This window comes from Zingiber officinale, chromosome 2B (genome assembly GCF_018446385.1).
Source record: "Zingiber officinale cultivar Zhangliang chromosome 2B, Zo_v1.1, whole genome shotgun sequence".
In the NCBI taxonomy this organism is placed as follows: domain Eukaryota; kingdom Viridiplantae; phylum Streptophyta; class Magnoliopsida; order Zingiberales; family Zingiberaceae; genus Zingiber; species Zingiber officinale.
Window position 1 is genome coordinate 114,509,105 of NC_055989.1, and position 20,895 is coordinate 114,529,999.

At 37.7% G+C, this 20,895-nt stretch overlaps 1 protein-coding gene and 1 pseudogene across 2 annotated transcripts; both read left to right on the forward strand.

The window, feature by feature from the left end:
- Positions 1-11,539: 11,539 nt before the first annotated feature.
- LOC122046863 lies at positions 11,540-13,847 on the forward strand (annotated as a pseudogene).
- Positions 13,848-16,191: 2,344 nt separating this feature from the next.
- On the forward strand, positions 16,192-20,608 carry LOC122046864 (ER lumen protein-retaining receptor). 2 transcript variants are annotated; one of them, XR_006130408.1, is made up of 7 exons: positions 16,192-16,467; positions 18,358-18,623; positions 18,839-18,954; positions 19,922-19,995; positions 20,085-20,148; positions 20,239-20,334; positions 20,415-20,608. XR_006130408.1 is itself a non-coding variant. In XM_042607773.1 (6 exons), exons 1-6 carry the CDS (start codon positions 16,377-16,379, stop codon positions 20,273-20,275), a joined length of 648 nt encoding a protein of 215 aa, XP_042463707.1. In that variant the 5' UTR covers positions 16,192-16,376; the 3' UTR covers positions 20,276-20,608. The 2 variants fall into 2 exon arrangements, 1 of the variants encoding a protein (XP_042463707.1); XM_042607773.1 differs by having other exon boundaries at positions 20,239-20,608.
- Positions 20,609-20,895: the final 287 nt, after the last annotated feature.

The window sequence follows — 20,895 nt, forward strand, 5'->3', positions numbered from 1 at the left end:
GAGCTTAGGTGCACAGGAAGTCGAGCGGAAGACGCGGCTGGCGAGAAGGATGGTACGGGAGAGAGCTGACGGGCTCTGTACGCCCAAGGGACGAGGTTCCGCGGAAGAGTACACCGATGGACGAGAAGAATGTACGCGACGTTCAAGGGACGAGAAGCCGGGGAGGAAGGCTGCTCGAGGAGAAGGCCGAAAATTGGGTTCAGGTGAGCCCTATTCCGGATGGCCGAGATCACCCAAGCGAGTGGAACCGAAGTGGAAGACCCGGACCGAGGCGAGCAGAACCAGAGCAGATGGTCCGGATCGAAAAAGTCAACCATGTTGACTTTTATGGGTCCGGGTGCCCGAAACACAACTCTTATCAGATTCGACGTGTCCGTTAATCGACGCATCGGGGATAGAATTCTATCCCATTCCAGGCGTCCGGAACCCTTCCAAGCACCCGAAACAGTGCTATAAATATAGCTCTGTTTTCAGTAGTTCAGACAACAATTTGTAATTCATTTCTTTCTATTCTACTTTTATTTGTGAGTTGTTAAAATTGTAAGAGACTACTCCGCCTAAAGGAGATCGTCATAAAAGTGCGCTTTATTTTCCTTGGATTAGCAATCTTCTGATTGCAAATCAAGTAAGACTCCTTGTGTTCCTATCTCAGTAATTAGTCACTTAGTTTTTTATTACAAGTTTTCTTAATCAAACTATAAGTTGAGAAAGGGTTTAGTTTGTTTTTTCAGGGCAATTCACCCCTCCCTTCTTGCCGGCCACTAAGGACCAACACCTTCTAGTTCTTACTTTCCATAACTAACTGATGGCATAGGAACATCCTCGCTAGGGAACATCTACAACCCGTCACCCAGGCCAGCGAGAACATCCTCATGAAAATAGCTCCCTTAGGCTCTCTCCCCTCTAATTATCTTTATCATTTTTATTAACATCCCTCTAACTAGTAGTCCAACAGAGAACATCATTTGCTAGGTCACGAGAGCAATACCCCTTTGGAGACATCTTCCTTGCATTCTAACCCCTCCAACCATCTGCTGAGTCACTCTCCAACTCTCATTGAGTTTGAGGTTCAATCCACCAAGGAGGGACATCAGTAGGCAATCCACAAGAATTGTTCCCCCTTTGAAGACATCTCCTAAGTCACTCTCTCCAACTCTCCTTGAGTTTGAAGTCTAGTCCACCAAGGGACGTCAGTAGCTTGGCTACGAGAGCAGTCCTTGGAGGGGACCTCTCCCCTGCTATCTAACTCCTTCAGCTGCTTTGTCTTCTCATCTCCAGTAGCTCTTTGGAGGCAACACCTTCATAGCCAACCATGTAGTAAATCCTGAGATAGTTAACCATGTTGGGCATTATCTCTATTTAGTAGGCTGAATTGTAAGTTGAACATATGAATACAAATTGATCTCATATAAAGTGATCTAACTTAAATTTATTAGGGTTCAGGTTATTGGATATAGATTGAATGTGCAAAATCCTTTAGCCTGATCCATTATCATCTATGGGTTGATAATGGATTTGTTGCCTATATAAGGGGAGGTCTCTAAGAGTTTAGGGCATCTTTTGAGACACATCTTTTCGTTCCCCATTAACGAAGAGAATTCGGCGGCGTCACCCTATGTCCCTTGGAAGACTTCTCTTCCTTTGTTTCTACTTTTTCTTCTTCCTCAGGGATTTTGGATTCATCAGATGATGCTACATAAGAATAATGACTCTTAATTAGGTTTCTTGTAACTTTTGTTTATACTTTAATGTTATATCATGCTTTCATTGAAATAAGATCCATGCTCATATTTTTGTATTTACTATTACGAGTTCTTATTTTGTTTCATAGAATTTATGTAGTCTAGGAATTTACGAGAACCTTTTAGACCAGTCATAGAGGTTGTGGTTGTTAGAGTGTATACTAAAAGCCTAGCTTTTGGTATAAACATTTATCTAGAAATAAGAATCACATTGGTCAAATATCTACATTTATGATAAATGTAGTTGTTCAATTAATTTATATTGTAGATAACATGGTGTGTGGTGTCACACACAGAAGATGATGTTATCAGTACCTTATAAATTATAAACAGTAGCTCACGACCAGAATGGAAAGGAACAAACCATTAGAAGGTCGTAGTGTAATTAGGTATTAGTTTATCTTGACTATATAATTACACTAGTACACTCAGAGTGTATTGAGTAGGACCATTTGAGGTCGTTTCTTTTATACTGACTTTATAAAGGAACAAAGACCTCGGTTATTATGGAAGTGTGTGCTCTTAATCCTAATATAATAACAAGCACATATATTTGATATTTATTTCTTTAATTTATCAATGGGTGAGATTTAGTTCGATGAATCAATAAACCCGATAAATTGGGAAATGGTATCACTTATAGTGTGTGTTGTTGATTATAGAAGGAAACTGTGTCCTAGAGATACTAGGTTGATAATGTCCCCAAGAGGAGCTCATAAGGATTGTCAGGTTAAACCCTGCAGGTGGACTTAGTCCGACATGACGATAAGGTTGAGTGGTACTACTCTTGGACTTAGATATTAATTAAATGAGTTGTCAGTAACTCACTTAATTAGTGGACATTCGATATCTTAAACACAGGGAGACTAACACACTCATAATAAGAAGGAGCAAAAAAAAAAAAAAAATGTAATTTGGGATTGGTGCGGTAGTTCAATGATAGTTCTCTAGTGGAATGAATTATCATTGATAAAATTAAGTTGTGTGTTCGGGGCGAACACGGGATGCTTAATTTTATCGGGAGACCAAAACCAATTCTTCCTCTCGGTCCCTATCGTAGCCTCTTATTTATAGAGTTCTATACCCACCTATACCCACCTACTATACCCACCAATAAGGGGCCGGTCAAGCTAGCTTGGGAACCAAGCTAGTGGGGGCCGGCCAAATTAAATTAAAAAAGAAATTTAATTTTAATTTTTATTATTATGTGGAAGATATAATTTAAAGAGAATTAAAATTAAAATATCTCTCTTGTAAAAGATCTACAAAAGATTAAAGAAAGAGATTAGATCTCTTTCCTTATTTGTAGATTGGAGAGATGTTTTATTTTTTCTTTAAAATTATTCACATGTTGATAAAATTAAAATTATAGAAATTTCCTTTTATCAACCATGAAGACATTTTAAAGAGAAATTTTATTTTTTTAAAATTTTCGGAAACAAATTAGGAAGTTTTAATTGTTGATTAAAACTTGTCCTCTTTTGTTTTCCAATGATGTGGCCGGCCACTTGAAATTGATTTGGGAAATTTTATTTTATTTCTCTCAATTAAATCATGTCAAGGAAATTAAGGAAAATTTATTGTAATTAAATTTCCTAATTTGCCTAGATCAAGGAATATAAAAGAAGGGGTGAGGGTGCCTTCATGGGGGACAACCTCTATTGTTTTCTCTCCCTTTTTCCTTGGTGTTGTGGCCGGCCATTACCCTCTCCCTCTCTTCCTCTTGTGGTGGCCGAACCCTACCCTTCTATTGGAGCTCTTGTGGTGGCCGGATACTACTCGGAGAAGAAGAAGAAGAAGGAGAGAAAGCTAGCATCTCTTGGAGCTTGGTTAGTATTTTGTTTTTCTTCCTTGGTGAAGCTTCCTCTTTGTTGGCCGAACCTAGCTAGGAGGAGAAGAAGATGATTGGTGGTTTCTCGTCTCGGAAGATCGTTGCCCACACAACGTCCGAGGTTAGAAGAGGAATACGGTAGAAGATCAAGAGGTTTTTCTACAAGGTATAACTAGTAAATTTTATTTCCGCATCATGCTAGTTATTTATGGAAATAATACCAAATACAAGAGGCTTACGTTCTAGAATTTCGAATATATTTTTTCGAAGTTGTGTTCTTTTTTTTCTTTCTTTTCCTTGTGATTTGATTGTTCTCTTTGGTTAACCTAAAGTTATTTTAGGAAATTAAATATTAGCTTTCTATTAAAGGTTTTGTCTAGTCGGTGGTGGTTGCTCCCATATCCAAGAATGTCATGTGCCTCGCCACGTCAGTACTGGGAACCTTTTATGGAAATTAATATTTAATGGAATTAATAACTTAAGGAGACTTGGGTCGAACGTGTTAAGTTCCGCAGGAGATCCAAGTCAAAACCTAAAAGAACAAATAGATTAAGTTTTGGATCAAACGTGTTAAGTTCCGCAGGCGATCCAAAATTTAATTTAAAAGAACACATGGTAGCTAGGAAAATGTTCAGACCTTTGTACAAAATTTTTGTACAGTGGAACCTATAGGTTTTCCGAGTAGCAACCAACAATTGGTATCAGAGCTAGGGTTTTGCCTCTGTGTATTTGGTATTAGTTTAATTATGCACATGTCATACATAATTTAGGCAGGTTAATAGTAGGATGTGCTAACTTTGTGGATGTAGGATCCAACTATTATGGCTTATAGTTATTATGTGTGTGATTGGACCCTTGGACATGTCAAGGGCATTTTATTGTGTGTGCATGATTGTATTATAAAATACAGCAGGAGCTGTATTTAGTTTTATTAGGATTTTATTTTTGATCTAGATACATGTACATTCCTTTTATGGAATATAGGATCAAAAATGTAAAATTCTATTTTTGTCGCGGATCGAATCTTGCAAAGCGTGGAACCTTCTGAGGACCAGAGGCGCAGCGGAACAAGGAGCAAGATGGATGCGACAGCTAGACCCGGTAGCGGTGGCCAAATATGGCAGCAGCTTGGGATGACAACACACGGAGGACAACTAGAGATAAAAGCCATAATAGTTGAAAATTAGATTTTCTATTTATTGCTTTTATATTGTGCTGTGTGTGCATGTTGGTTTACATATTTAGTAGGCTAGCATAGTTAAAATTCCTCATTTATAAATAACTAAGTGGGAGAGGGATTTTTAAGTAAATCTCATGGTCTCCATTACTGGTTTGTAAGTGATGCAAACAAGCTTGCGTTGGCTCTGAGTGCCTTCCTCCATAACGGATGAGCTTGTTTGTGGATCACTAGAGCAGACTTCCATTTTTGGATGACTATAGGAAGTTAATTAAGAGCGTGTGATCTTCCCCAACGGAAGGGGCATAATCTTATTAATGGACTTAGTGTCAAGTAATGGTATACACTTAGACACATCTAATAGTATCCTCCCCATCGGAGTCACTGCTATTATTTGTGTGACCAAATGAAACCAACTATTAATTTGTCATAAAACTAGGTTGACAAGATAATAAAATTAAAGGGTTAAAACCCCTCTTACAAATGATTGATTTTGTATACGTCCACACTAACGTGGCATACAAAATTAACGGTGTTTGAGATAATTTTATTTGTCATAAAGATACGTTGACAAGATAGTTAATGGGTAAAACCCTCCTTTTACAAATGTTGAATTTGTATACGTCCACACTAACGTGGCATGCAAAATTCACGGTGTTTGAGGTGTTGGTAAATTTAAATAATATTGTTTGAGGAATTAATGTTATTTTAAATTCAAAGAGTTTTGACCAAATATTTGATCAAAGACAGATCAACTATTAGTTTTATTCGTCATAAAGTAAAGTTGACGAGATAATAAAATTAATGAATAAAATCTCCTCTTCGATTTTGTATACACAAAATTCATGGAGATTTTAAGGAGTTGATCTTGACCAAATGTTTTTGTGATTCTTAGGATGTTTGTCAATCCCTAGTAGTCATACTATAGAAAAAGACTTAGTAGTCCCAATTGTAATGATTGGAAATAGGACTTGGACATTAAGGTAGACTGTCTTCTTAGAACTAAGAACAATTTAGGTGTATTTAATTCATTAGTTGAAACATGTCTAGTGGTGTTATATACCAGAACCTGGAGTGTAGATACAAGATGCCATTAATCATGTCTGCAATTCATTGCAGGGTTCTAGGAAACCCGACAACTAAATGAAAGGTAAATCACCGTCCATATGGGCACTACTATAAAAGTGGTAACTGTTGCAGTGGGAGATGTTTATCCTTTGATAAGAATAAAATATGGATTTTAAGTAATTGTCTTTACGTACCAAGTTTAGAAAGAACCTGATTTCAGTTTCTAAACTATTATAGATATTATGTCTATTTTGATAACAAAGTTGTTATCAAGAAAAATAGGAAAGTTATCTATTCTGGTATGATGGTTGACAATTTATAATCCAATAAACTCCCACGATGCAACAAATGGAAATTAGTAACACATCTTCTAATTTTAAGAGAAAGCAACCTTCGGAAATGAACCAATTATATCTTTAGCATCTAAAGCTAGGTTATACTTGAGTAGGATTCATTGGTAGCTGATGAACTTTTGGGTTCATTGGTAGTGGAAATCTTTCCAACCTACGAGTCTTACTTGGAAGGAAAATAACCAAGAAGCTTTTAAGTCCAAGGGGTATGGAGTCAAAGATATGTTGAAAACGGTTCATTCTGATTTGTGTGATCCTATGACTATCCAGACAAGAGGTAGTATTGAATATTTTGTCTATTTAATAGACAACTATTCAAGATACAAATAAATTTACTTAATGTACCGCAAGACTAAGTACTTTGATTAGTTCAAAGATTACAAGGTTGATGCGGAGAAATGTTAAAGTAAAAAGTCACTATGGAAGATCGTAGTGGCAAGTGCCTCTTGAGAGATTTTAGGAGTCACTTATCAGAAGTTGGATTTCAATCCCAACTAACTGCATCTGGTACACCCCAACAGAATGGTGTAGTAGAAAGAAGGTAAAGGACTCTTATGGAATAATTAGATAGATGATGAGTTATTCAGAAAATTACCAAATTTGTTTTAAGGATAAACTCTGAAAACGAAAGTGAACATAGTACCTTCCAAGTTAGAACTCTCTACTCATATAGAATTGCTGAATAGGTGAAAACCTATTTTGAAGCATATTCGGATTCGGGTAATCCAGCACATATGTTAAAGAGAGACAATGATAAGTTGGATAGGAGTTCACTTGTTTGTAAGTTATCCTAGATAAACAAAAGTAGGTTTATAGTCTTAAAAATCAGAAGGTCATTGTTAGCATCAATGACTGATTTTTAGAAAAGGACTATATAATGAACCAAGTGCTCATAAGTAAATTTGTTCTTAAGGAAATAATAAAGGACATGTCTAACCTAGTACCAACTGTACAAGATGAGATACCACAAGAAAACTGCAACACGTATCACAAATGATACACAATTGCATAAAGTGTCTTGTCATAGTGGGAGGGTTGTTAGGCAACCTAAATAGGTTCATGTTTTGGGAGAGTTTTGGACTCAATCCCGGACATAAACCTGATTCCCGGACATATAATGAAGCACTCCAAGATAAATATGCAGATCTTGGCAAAAGGTAATGAATAATAGAATTAGAATATATGTATTCTAATAAAATCTGGAAGCTTATAGAACCACCAGTGGTGTAAAAGCCTTTGGGTGTAAAAGGTCTATAATAGGAAAAGAGGGATAGACAGGAAGGTTGAAACCTTCAAAGCAAGGCTTGATGAAAAAGGAAACTTTTTCTTGGTAGCCATGCTTAAGTCTATCCGGATTCTTTTATCTATTTGGCAAGTGGATGTCAAGACAGCATTCCTTAATGGAGTTCTTGAAGAAAGCATCCATATAAAGCAACCAGAAGGGTTCATTGCAAAGGGCAAAGAGCATCTTGTGTACAAGCTCAATCAGTCTATGGACTGAGGCAAAGCTTCAAGGTCTTGGAACATCCGGTTTATCAAAGTAATCCAGACCTATGGATTTATTTAGTAACCGGATAAGTCTTGTGTATACAAAAGGTGTGATGGAAGCGTGGTGGTATTTCTTGTACTATACGTAGATAACATTTTTGGTAGTTGGAAACAATATCAAAATGTTGTCAGAAGTAAGGGTATGGTTGTCCAAACAATTAGATATAAAGGACTTGGGAGAATGTATATATATTCTTGAGATCAAAGTAATAAGGGATCGCAAGAAAAGAATATTTTACTTATCCCAAGCTTCATACATCGGAAAAATCCTTGCTCGTTTTAAAGCATGCAAAACTCCAAGAAAGGTTTCTTACCTTTTCAGGATGGAGTAACTTTATCTAAAGATATGTCTCTGTAGACATTAAAGGAGATAAAGGAAATAAAGGCAGTTCTTTATGCTTCGGCTGTCGGAAGCCTAATGAATGCTATGCACGAGATAAGAAATCTGTTTTGCCAAGGGCATAGTTGGCAGATATCAAAGTAACTCTGGACAAGGACAGTGGACTGCAGTAAAGCATATATTGAAGTACCTTAGATGCACTAGAGATTATATGCTAGCTTACAAGGCAGTTAATTTGGTCCTTGTGGGTTGCATGGATTTTGACTTCCAATCGGATAGGGACAATAATAAGTCAACCTCGGGGTTTTGTGTTTACTTTAGGAGGTAAAGTCATAACTATGGAAGAGTGATAAGCATAGGTGTTTTTCTGGACTCCACCATAGAAGTTTAGTATATGGCAAGCCTCTGAGGTAGCCATAAAAGCTGAATGACTCAATAACCTCAAGATAGACTTAGATATGATTTCTGGTTTGTCCAAAGATTATTACAATTTATTGTAATAATATTGGTGCAATAACAAACTCGAAGAAACCATAAGTCTATAAAGGCAAGTAAACACAATAGAGCGCAAGTACCACCCAATACGAGAAATCGTATAAACGAGGAGAAGTTGTTGCTGCCTAGAATGCATTAGATGATGACCTATAGATTTTTTCACTAAGATCCTTAAGGCGAGAGCTTTTGATGGACATGTTGAAGGGTTGGGAATCAGATGTATGGCAGCAGATATGGCAGCTTAGTCTTTTAGTATAAGTGGGAGATTGTTAGAGTGTATACTAAAAGCCTAGCTTTTGGTATAAACATTTATCTAGAAATAAGAATCACATTGGTCAAATATCTACATTTATGATAAATGTAGTTGTTCAATTAATTTATATTGTAGATAACATGGTGTGTGGTGTCACACACAGAAGATGATGTTATCAGTACCTTATAAATTATAAACAGTAGCTCACGACCAGAATGGAAAGGAACAAACCATTAGAAGGTCGTAGTGTAATTAGGTATTAGTTTATCTTGACTATATAATTACACTAGTACACTCAGAGTGTATTGAGTAGGACCATTTGAGGTCGTTTCTTTTATACTGACTTTATAAAGGAACAAAGACCTCGGTTATTATGGAAGTGTGTGCTCTTAATCCTAATATAATAACAAGCACATATATTTGATATTTATTTCTTTAATTTATCAATGGGTGAGATTTAGTTCGATGAATCAATAAGCCCGATAAATTGGGAAATGATATCACTTATAGTGTGTGTTGTTGATTATAGAAGGAAACTGTGTCCTAGAGATACTAGGTTGATAATGTCCCCAAGAGGAGCTCATAAGGATTGTCATGTTAAACCCTGTAGGTGGACTTAGTCCGACATGACGATAAGGTTGAGTGGTACTACTCTTGGACTTAGATATTAATTAAATGAGTTGTCAGTAACTCACTTAATTAGTGGACATTTGATATCTTAAACACAGGGAGACTAACACACTCATAATAAGAAGGAGCCCAAAAATGTAATTTGGGATTGGTGCGGTAGTTCAATGATAGTTCTCTAGTGGAATGAATTATCATTGATAAAATTAAGTTGTGTGTTCGGGGCGAACACGGGATGCTTAATTTTATCGGGAGACCAAAACCAATTCCTCCTCTCGGTCCCTATCGTAGCCTCTTATTTATAGAGTTCTATACCCACCTATACCCACCTATACCCACCCAATAGGGGTCGGCCAAGCTAGCTTGGGATCAAGCTAGGGCCGGCCTAGGTATGAATTTGGGTGGTGAACCCAAGCTAGTAGGGCCGACCAAAATAAATTAAATAAAAATTTTAATTTTAATTTTTATTATTATATGGAAGATATATTTTAAAGAGAATTTAAATTAAAATATCTGTGTAGTAAGAGATCTACACAAGATTAAAGAAAGAGATTAGATCTCTTTCCTTATTTAGATTGGAGAGATGTTTTATTTTTCTTTAAAATTATTCACATGTTGATAAAATTAAAATTATAGAAATTCCTTTATCAACCATGAAGAGATTTTAAAGAGAAATTTTATTTTTAAAATTTGGAAACAAATTAGGAAGTTTTAATTGTTGATTAAAACTTGTCCTCTTTTGCTTTCAATAATGTGGCCGACCACTTGAAATTAATTGGGGAAATTTTATTTTATTTCTCTCAATTAAATCATGTCAAGGAAATTAAGGAAAATTTATTGTAATTAAATTTCCTAATTTGCCTAGGCCAAGGAATATAAAAGAAGGGGTGAGGGTGCCTTCACAAGACACAACATCTATTAATCCTCTCCCTCTTTTGTTCCTTGGTGTGGCCGGCCAACCTCTCCCTCTCTTCCTCTTGTGGTGGCCGAACCCTACCCTTCTATTGGAGCTCTTGTGGTGGCCGGATACTACTCGGAGAAGAAGAAGAAGAAGGAGAGAAAGCTAGCATCTCTTGGAGCTTGGTTAGTATTTTGTTTTTCTTCCTTGGTGAAGCTTCCTCTTTGTTGGCCGAACCTAGCTAGGAGGAGAAGAAGATGATTGGTGGTTTCTCGTCTCGGAAGATCGTTGCCCACACAACGTCCGAGGTTAGAAGAGGAATACGGTAGAAGATCAAGAGGTTTTTCTACAAGGTATAACTAGTAAATTTTATTTCCGCATCATGCTAGTTATTTATGGAAATAATACCAAATACAAGAGGCTTACGTTCTAGAATTTCGAATATGTTTTTTCGAAGTTGTGTTCTTTTGTTTCTTTCTTTTCCTTGTGATTTGATTGTTCTCTTTGGTTAACCTAAAGTTATTTTAGGAAATTAAATATTAGCTTTCTATTAAAGGTTTTGTCTAGTCAGTGGTGGTTGCTCCCATATCCAAGAATGCCATGTGCCTCGCCACGTCAGTACTGGGAACCTTTTATGGAAATTAATATTTAATGGAATTAATAACTTAAGGAGACTTGGGTCGAACGTGTTAAGTTCCGCAGGAGATCCAAGTCAAAACCTAAAAGAACAAATAGATTAAGTTTTGGATCAAACGTGTTAAGTTCCGCAGGCGATCCAAAATTTAATTTAAAAGAACACATGGTAGCTAGGAAAAGGTTCAGACTTTTGTACAAAATTTTTGTACAGTGGAACCTATAGGTTTTCCGAGTAGCAACCAACAGTGGTGGTTATCTAAATCGGAGGTCAACAACAATCTACTGAATCATAGACCAACGGCAAGGGGAAACATTCGTTAAATCCCTTATTGTACCACTCAGTTGACTTCCACTTATCTCCCATCTGTTGGGACCATATTATGTCAGAAGTTGTCCCATACCTGATAGGACAGTCGTCGTCCTACACCTGTAGGTAGGATGTTTGTGTGCCTTTAGCATGGTGAGAGTACAAAATGTCGGAAGATGCTATAGAGACGTGGCTAGAACAGGTAGCTGATACATGGAGGAGGGTTTCATTTCTATAAAAGGCTATAGGGGCTCATTGAGAGGCGGGTTGGTCAGTTGGTCAAGATCACTCCCACCAAAAGGAGAGAGCGCTATGAGTAAAGAAGAAACAATGACAGTGGATTGACCTAGTCAACCACTACTTTTTCACTTCTCTTTCTTCCTCCCTTTCTTCTACTACTTCAACTCAAGCGCTTCCTCTATTGAAACATACTCTGCTCCATAGTTTGCTAAAGCCCTTCCTCTAACGAAAGGCACTCCAACCCACAGCGGGCTAAAGCCCTTCCTTCGTGGAAGACCTCTCTTTTCTAGCTCAAGCCCTACTCTCGACGGAGATATCTTTTTATTCAAGACTTTGCTAACTTAAATATCTGAGGAGAAAAGCTAACAACGCTAGCCCCTACTCACTAGTATTAACCTTGCAGGTCAGGTCAATAGCTTGGAGGCACAACATGTTGAAGGCGGAGCTACCAAAAGACAACAATATCCAAAAGACTAGAGGCTTTTGCGGAGATGAATATGAAGGGGGCGGATCTTCTGGACCCATTTTTCCTGATCCGCCCCTGGACCACACAACTTGTATAAAAGCTCACTCACGTGGCAAACACGTGCACGCGCCAACGCCAAAAGCCCCAAAACCTCTCTGCCCTATCCTCTCTTGACACCGCGAAAAAGCCCTACCTCCCTTCAGCTACCTACATCGTCGCCTGCGGCACCTCCGGCGTCGCATCCCTCCTCCCTCCCGCTGCCTCCAGCCGCCTCCTCCCTCCGACGTTGTGTCTCTCCAGTGACACCGACTTTCCGCGGCCTCCCTCCAACATTGCCGACCTCCAGCGCCCACGGCGACATCCCTCCCGCGGCCTCCCTCCAGAAGCTCCCCTCCAGCGGCCTCCAACATCGCGGCGACCTCCCTCCCGTGGCCTCCGGCGACTTCCCTCACCTCCAGCCGCCTCCCTCCAGCAGCTCCCCTCCCGCGAAATGCATTGCTCAGTTGGGTTCCACCAATTGTGATTTGTCGATGTGTTATAACAGTAATTGTCGTGGAAGATTGTGGTGATTTGCATTAAGTCTGAACTGTGCAACTACAGTGTCACTTCATTTTCATTTTTATCGTCACACTCTACCTGTTTAAAACTCAATTTTGTACACCTCTTATGGTGGAAGTTGAATTGTCTTAGTGTCTCATACCTTGCCAGATGGGTGTACGTGTAAGTGCATCCAATGTGCCAAGGAAGTACCTAGTCTAGATAATTAAGATTGAATGTTTTAGGGCGAGAACATGCAACCATGGTTGAGAATGTCTACAAATCTGTGTTTCTAAAAATTGTATGTTTCCTCAACTATGCATTTCTTCATTTTTCAGGTTATTGCAGAAAGCCTCCCCGAAGAAGAGATTGTTGGTCTTAAAGAGTTGTTCAAAATGATTGATACAGATAACAGTTGAACCATAATCTTTGATGAACTGAAAGAAGGCTTAAGAAGAGTGGGATCGGAACTTATGGAATTGGAGATATAGGCACTTATGGATGTGGTAAGATTGGTCAATGTTGTTGTACCGTTCTAATTCTCCAAGGAACACTGCATCAATTCTTGAAAAAAAAAATCTAATTTTAATTTGCTTGATCATCTGGAAATTGTAGGCTGATATTGATAAAAATGGCACAATAGACTACGGTGAATTTTTTGCAGCAACAGTTCACATGAATAAGCTGGAGAGAGACGAGAATCTAATGGCAGCATTCTCATATTTTGACAAAGACAAAGACGGAAGTGGTTACATAACTCTCGATGAACTTTCACAAGCATGCTAAGAATTTGGTCTTGATGATGTTCACCTTGATGAGATGATCAAAGAAGTTGATCAAGATAATGTGAGTCTTTTACAATCTTTGTTTCGTTTTGCCCTTGGATGCAAATATTCTTTATAGTAATTCAGTTCGCTAAAATTTGGCTTCTAAAATTATGGTTGATCTGTCATATAATATCAGTAGAACGTCATTAAAATTTACACATGTTGCTTTGTAGGATGACCAAATAGATTACAATGAATTCTCAGCAATGATGAGAAAAGGCAATGGAGTTGGAAATGGAGGTCTTGGAAGGAGGACCATGAGAAACAACATAAATTTTAATCTGGGTGATGCCTTCAAAACTACTTAAGAAAATCATAAGTGTGATTGACAGTTTATTTTAAAATTGTATATAAGGTGATGTCGTTATAGAAGGTTTAGAGACTGAGAAAGAATTTATCTTTTCTCTAATGAGTTTATCAGCCTTTAAGAATCGTTTTGAATGAACATTTTGTCAGTAGTTTCTCAAGTAAGCTTGCAGAGAATGTTATTTGCTTATTGACTGTATCCTCTTTCCTTTTGTCAAGGATTTTGCATGGGATGAACGTCTCAATCTTTCTGTGAGAGGATTTGCAAGAAAAGAAGAAAAATGACAGGAGTGAAAATATTTCTTTATTTTTTTTTCTCAATCACTTGAACATCCCTAGAATGTTTTGTATTACAAGACTCTCTGAGATTTTTACAATTTGTCCTATTTTTATAAAATAGTTATTCAAATTGAGTATAATTTTTTAAATATTTTAATAAATGTACTAGGAATTTATAATTTTAATAAATTCAACATGTTATTAACTAACCATATTAGCTAATCTGTTTTAAAATATAGTATCAACTACTAACTAAAAAAATACTATTTAATTTTTTATAGAAATATTATGCAATGTATTATAAAATGTCATATAACATATTATATCGATAATGTGTTACATTTATTATAAAATTGAAAGTGCATACAGATATATATTGTCAAAGTTAAAAATTCATGCTATATTTATTAAAACATTAAAAAATTATTCTAAAGTTAACACTTAGAACAAACTGTATATGCTAACTCTCTGCCTTTTATTATTTCATCTTAAACAGAAACTCTTGCGCCAGAAACATTACATTTTCCCCCAACAAAGCGTTTTAACTCATTTCCACACTTTCTATCAACAATTAAAAAAATAAAGTTTGTCTATATTGTAAAATTTTGACTGCAAATATGTTTCAAATACATTTTAGTGAGGTTGATATAACTTATCTTATACAGGGCAAACTTTACATCAGTGACAAATATATCGAGAAAATTAGTCGTCTGTTGTAGTAACTGGAGAGTATTCACATTCCTGAGACCACCATGTCATAGCTGGGCCCGTATTCACCGTGATTTACTCCCTCTCATACTTGTGGGGCCGGGTTGAGGGGGCCGCTGGGTTGGCGGTTCCAACCTTTTGCAGCATGGAGAGTATTCACATTCAATGCTTTCAGCTTTCAACTTTCAACTTTCAACTTTCAACTGCTTGTTTCTTATTGTAATCCATTGAATCCTCCATTTGTGAAGCAAACTCGTCCTGCACCATGTAAAAAAAGGTCAAATTGATAGACGAGAATCAAGCACGGCTGGAAAATAGACGTTCGCTGGTGTTACAGCATGTGATCAGTGGAAGAAAACAGTGTCAAAAAGCTAATAATACAATGAACAGGTTCATTTTGAATATTCTGTTCGTACTCATCGGAAAAACTATTCAGGCTTCCGTGCTCCTCTCCAGAGCTTTGATTATTCACAAAAAAAGAAACAAAACCTCTCACATAATGATTTTTCATAGGTCTCAGTTAGGACTTTTTCGCGTCGAGAGGTAGCTGGAGGCCGCTGGAGGTCGCGGGAGGGGAGCTGCTGGAGGGAGGCGGCTGGAGGTGAGGGAAGTCACTGGAGGCCACGGGAGGGAGGTCGCCGCGATGTTGGAGGCCGCTGGAGGGGAGCTTCTGGAGGGAGGCCGCGGGAGGGATGTCGCCGTGGGCGCTGGAGGTCGGCAATGTTGGAGGGAGGCCGCGGAAAGTCGGTGTCGCTGGAGAGACACAACGTCGGAGGGAGGAGGCGGCTGGAGGCAGCGGGAGGGAGGAGGGATGCGACGCCGGAGGTGCCGCAGGCGACGATGTATGTAGCTGAAGGGAGGTAGGGCTTTTTCGCGGCGTCAAGAGAGGATAGGGCAGAGAGGTTTTGGGGCTTTTGGCGTTGGCGCGTGCACGTGTTTGCCACGTGAGGGAGCTTTTATACAAGTTGTGTGGTCCAGGGGCGGACCAAGAAAAATGGGTCCAGAAGATCCGCCCCCGAATATGAAGCGGTGGACTAGAGGCTCATCATAGATCTGTTTAGCTACTAATTATTGTAGGATCTATTAGTGCAAACCCTTACCACGGTTAATCAATACGTTAACTATTCGATTATATAAATTAGATCGGATTTTATAATTTTTTTCTTCTATAAGATCTCGATGTGAGATGAGTATAAAAGAGATTTAAGAATCCGTTTTCTGTATATAAAATCTAAAAACGAATTACGTATTTTAACTTATTGACCCATGTTATATTACAGGGTGGATCTGAAACGATATTCCTCCAAACCAAACATACTACAGTAAAACAAGGAGGTCCGAAGCTACGGGGAGGAAGATTCTGACCGTACCGTATAGCACAATTTGTTCCACCACCGGTACATTCTGTTATCGGATTCGGATCGCTTTAGGCCGCGGATCTGGCGCGTGTTTCATGTACCAGTCACATTCCCCGGATGAAGCAGTATGGGAAACGCGCACTCCGCCGTGTTGCTCACCAATCACCGCCGTTAATTTCTATCCTTTTAAATGTTCTTTCTTATTTTTTTCTCCTCGCCAGTCGTCGCATCCCGATTTCGGAAGAGAGAGGCGGAAGCGGAACCGTGGAGGGGCAGGCAGGGGCCTAAGATCGCCGATCTCCGCATTCGCCGATCGTATCCCGGCCGCAGAGTCAAGAGATCGGAGGGCTCAAGTCCGGGGTTTCCTCAGCGGGTCGGCGGAGATGAACATCTTCAGGTTAGCGGGCGACATGACGCATCTCATGAGCGTCCTCGTCCTCCTCCTCAAGATCCACACCATCAAATCATGCGCCGGCAAGTCCTACCCTTGTTCTTTATGTTTTATTCTCTTGGAATCTAGTTCGGGTTTGGGCCTAGGATTCGCCCCTGAAAGGGGAGATCTTGGATAAATCCATTTTGTGAATCTTCTTGCGTAGAGTGTGTGGATCGCGAGTGTGTTTTCTGTATGTCTGATTTAGATTGGTCGTGTGGTGTATATATCCTTAGCTTCCAATGGGGCAGGTGGTGGAGCGGCGGGTGTCTTCTAAATTCTAATTGTATTTTGTAAATTCTCATGGACAAATATGACCTCTGGTAGAAGATTTCGAAGACCAAAACATGTTTTTTTATTTTAAATGCTTGGGGATAGATGCAATCATTATAATTCTTTTCATTCTGTTGTAACTATGGGGGCGGGGGTTTTATGCCTGTCTTCTCCCATACAAATTTTGAATCTCACTGCAGTGGTGCAAACCAAATATTAAGTTTTAAGTACATTAATTCACTGAGAAATATTTAGAGGTAACGCTAAATGTGACCCACAACATTTGCTTCATTAGCCTTGCTTTTCCATTGTATACTGCCCCATGTGAGATAGAGATGTTGAGTGACTACTTCTGCACATTTAGGCATATGAAAATTAGTATTTTGGTGTGTAAAATTCTCCTGGATCTACGAAAAGTATCTTAAATATATGTAGTTCATAAGATTGAAAAGGGGATTGTGATCTAGCTAATTGCTTCCCATTCAAGTCCAAATATAGAGTAAAGAGAGTAAAAAAAACAGGGTTATATATTAACCAAAATATTCTAGATACCGAAACTTTATCGTTCCGATTTGAGACTGAAACCTCGGCACGAGTCGAGATTTTAAAACTTGGTTTTATTTATACCATGTTTTCTTAATTTTCTATGATCATTTAGCAACCTTTCCAATAACTAGTTGACTGATTTCATTGTATACAACCTTTGATTTTTTTTCCCACCTATAAAGCATGTTTTAGACAGATAATATATTGCTGTTTAGGAGATGTCACAACCAATGGAATATATATATTTTCTGTTATTGCTGTTTATTCCATTGATTACAATACCTATTTTTTGGTTTGGTTCGACTTCTCCTATTATATTTAGTTCATTGTATCTCACTATCTTGTGATGCATTTATATCAATATAACTTATGAAGTTACAATAGCTATCTATTTGAACCCATGACAGCTAATACAGCTAATGAATGACATCTATGTTGGCTCAGCAGAGGATAAACAAACCTTTTTTTTTTACTTGTGCCAAAAAAAAAAGACTTTTTAAAAACTGATTTATTTCCTCGCCCATATATTTTCGCTCCCTCTACCTAACCAATTTAAAAATGGGAGCCTTGGCGCAATCGTAAAGTTGTTGCCATGCAACCTTGAGATCACAGTTTCGAGTCACGGAAATAGCCTCTTGCAAAAATGCAAGGTAAGGATGTGTACAATAGACCCAATGGTTTGACCCTTCCTCAGGACCTGCATTGGTGGGAGCTTTGTGCACTGAGCTGCCCTTTTTTTTACCTAGCCTAATTTAAAGTTTTAAACCATATCTTTCTGACCATCTATATTCGGTAGAACAAGATGCAAAATCTTAGCATTTTCTGCATTTGATATATATTTAAACATCAAATTTTACCTTCTTGTATGGAATTTCTCTTACATATTCACCTTTTATGACTGGGTCGTTAGTATCTATTGCAACTAATATTTTGTTATTTTTGTCCTCTATCTATTAATTAAGTTTTTAGCATCTACCTAGTAGATAAGCTTCTCTGGATATATATTTTTCCTTTGTTTGATTTGGAGTAAACAAATTGTGATTCTTGATACAATATGTCAAATTGTTTTTTTTTCTGTGCATAGAGTTTAACAAAGTTAATCATTCTTGATACAGGCATATCTTTGAAGACGCAAGAGCTTTATGCTCTTGTTTTTGCCACGCGTTACTTGGATATATTTACTGATTTTATCTCGGTCTATAATACAATTATGAAGCTTATATTCTTGGGGAGCTCATTTTCAATTGTCTGGTACATCCGAAGACACAAGATTGTTCGCAGATCTTATGACAAGGACCAAGATACTTTTCGGCACTTTTTCCTTGTGTTACCATGTCTACTGTTGGCCCTAATTATAAATGAAAAGTTCACATTTAAGGAGGTAATAAACTGATTTGCTAACTTTTATGAAAATTGTGCAATGCAACTGCAACTATGATGTTCTTTGGACGACGACGACAACAACAACTAAGCCTTATCCCACTAGGTGGGGTCGGCATGTTCTTTGGACAAACAGATTTTATTTTAGAATTATTCTTGTTATTTTTTATCTAATTTCTCTTACTCTTTTGTCCTGCAATTTTCTCTTAATAATAGGTTTTGTGGACCTTCTCGCTGTATCTGGAAGCAGTTGCAATACTTCCTCAATTGATATTGTTGCAAAGGACAAGAAATATTGACAACTTAACTGGTCAATATGTTTTTCTGCTGGGGTAAGGTGCCTTCCTGAAATTCTGAAATGTTGATTAGGGTATTTGCATCCTCCTGGAATGGACTTATTTGTTCTTTGAAGATAAACCTTTAACTTTCTGTTATTTATGCTGTTTTGTCATGCCTAAATGGTTATGAATTGCCTATATTATTAAACAGATATACATTTGGTTGGTGGAAATAAAAACTTGTTTCTGGTTTTTTTAGAAAGCATTTTATTTTCTTATATATATATATTTTTTCCTTTTTGGAGGAAATGAATCCTGAGTATTGCATAAGTTTTTGGAAACGGGTCCCCTTCTATGGATGGTTGTAACTCTACTTTCTGTAGCATTGCCCTATAGGGTTTATGGTTCCAAGTGTATGTTTACTCAGAAAGGGAAGGATCCAAAATGGAGGTGAGGGGTTGGGGGAAAGAAAGAATTTTTTTTATTTGAGTTGATGACAGAGAGAAGGGGACCAAAGAAGGATTCACATCTCTCTCTCTCTCTCTGGTCTTTTCTACTTAAATTCATCCACCCAAGTTGGATGAATTGGATTGGAAGTGTTAAAAGATTAATCATGCCCCTTTACTCGATGAACACTATTGATTGGGGTAGATAGAAACATGTCTTAATAGGGTAATTGGGGTAGATGCTATTGCATATTTTCTCCAAAGTCCTAGTGGAAAACACATGGACCATAGTTTGTGGCTCTGGATGCTCTACTCTCTAATTGGGACTCAGGAGCACTTGCTATTTAATGTACTCTGAAAGTTATTTTGGAACTAATCAAATTGATTGAATTATATTTATTTTAAGTTCTGATCTTTTATGGGAAACAACTTGTTATTTGAAAATTTTATCCAAGTATGCAAAGGGATAGTCTATTTATTTAACACATCAGTCTGTGTGTGTATATATTCTTTTGTGATTTCATCAAAGAATATTGACTTGAAAATTAATTTGACATCGTACACTTTTGACGCAGAGCATATAGAGCATTGTACATCCTGAACTGGATTTACCGATACTTCACTGAGCCTCATTATGTTCATTGGATAAGTAAGACTCGCCTTTCTTTTCCGTTTTCCTTTTTCATGAAGTTTGGCTTATTCTCATGTCACCTTGAATTGGATTTTTTTTTTCTGCAGCATGGATCTCAGGATTAGTTCAGACACTGCTGTATGCCGATTTTTTCTACTACTACTTCAGCAGGTGAATGATCTTTTCGATTTCTTTGAATAATTACCACACTCTTTCACTTTCCATCTTTACCGAGCACGGAGAGTTTGATATAATTTGCAGTTTGAAGAACAATGTCAAGCTCAAGCTACCGGCATAACTTCATCACTTGGAGACCAACTGTAGTAGGATGTAGTTGTGAGGCTTCACTACTGTAAAGTATGTTCTCTTGTTAAAGTTGGGCTTTATGAAGTGCCTAATCTTGTTAGCACTCATATTCATTTTTTTTTTAAAATTAGGTAAACATCTCTGAGATCATGGACTGTCATTTTATCCAACCCTAGCAACTTTGAACTGTTTGGTCCTATTTTTTATTCCTCCTTATGAATGCATGTATACTTGCTTGGCTAAGATGACAAATTTGACAAAGTCATATTGTGTTTGAGTATCAAAACGCAATTGCATTTTATATATTATCTTGCAGTTTACTCTATTTGAATCTGTTTTAAAATAGCTGTTATGGTCAAAACCATACTACTCTTTGAGAAGTTTGCTGGAGGGTTCTTTTGAGTGTGGTGATCAGTTGAAGTGAGTCGTGTTTGGCTGTAGTATGGTCAATAATCCAATCAACAAATGTAAAAATATTTAATTTTAGATCGAGTATTATTCATCTTCCTCCCTCTAACTATCTGGCACATCAATTGATCGATAATAACAATATCGCTTGTATAAGTCAGCCTCCTCCCCCTACCTATCTAGCACATCAATTGATCAATCCTA

What these genes read in the sequence shown, in the direction of transcription:
- LOC122046864 (XM_042607773.1), top strand. Translation starts at nt 16,377, where the DNA reads ATGAACATCTTCAGGTTAGCGGGCGACATGACGCATCTCATGAGCGTC. An exon ending in CAATATGTTTTTCTGCTGGG is followed by an intron (nt 18,955 to 19,921) that starts GTAAGGTGCCTT and finishes CTTTTGACGCAG; the next exon opens with AGCATATAGAGCATTGTACA. An exon ending in TTCTACTACTACTTCAGCAG is followed by an intron (nt 20,149 to 20,238) that starts GTGAATGATCTT and finishes TATAATTTGCAG; the next exon opens with TTTGAAGAACAATGTCAAGC.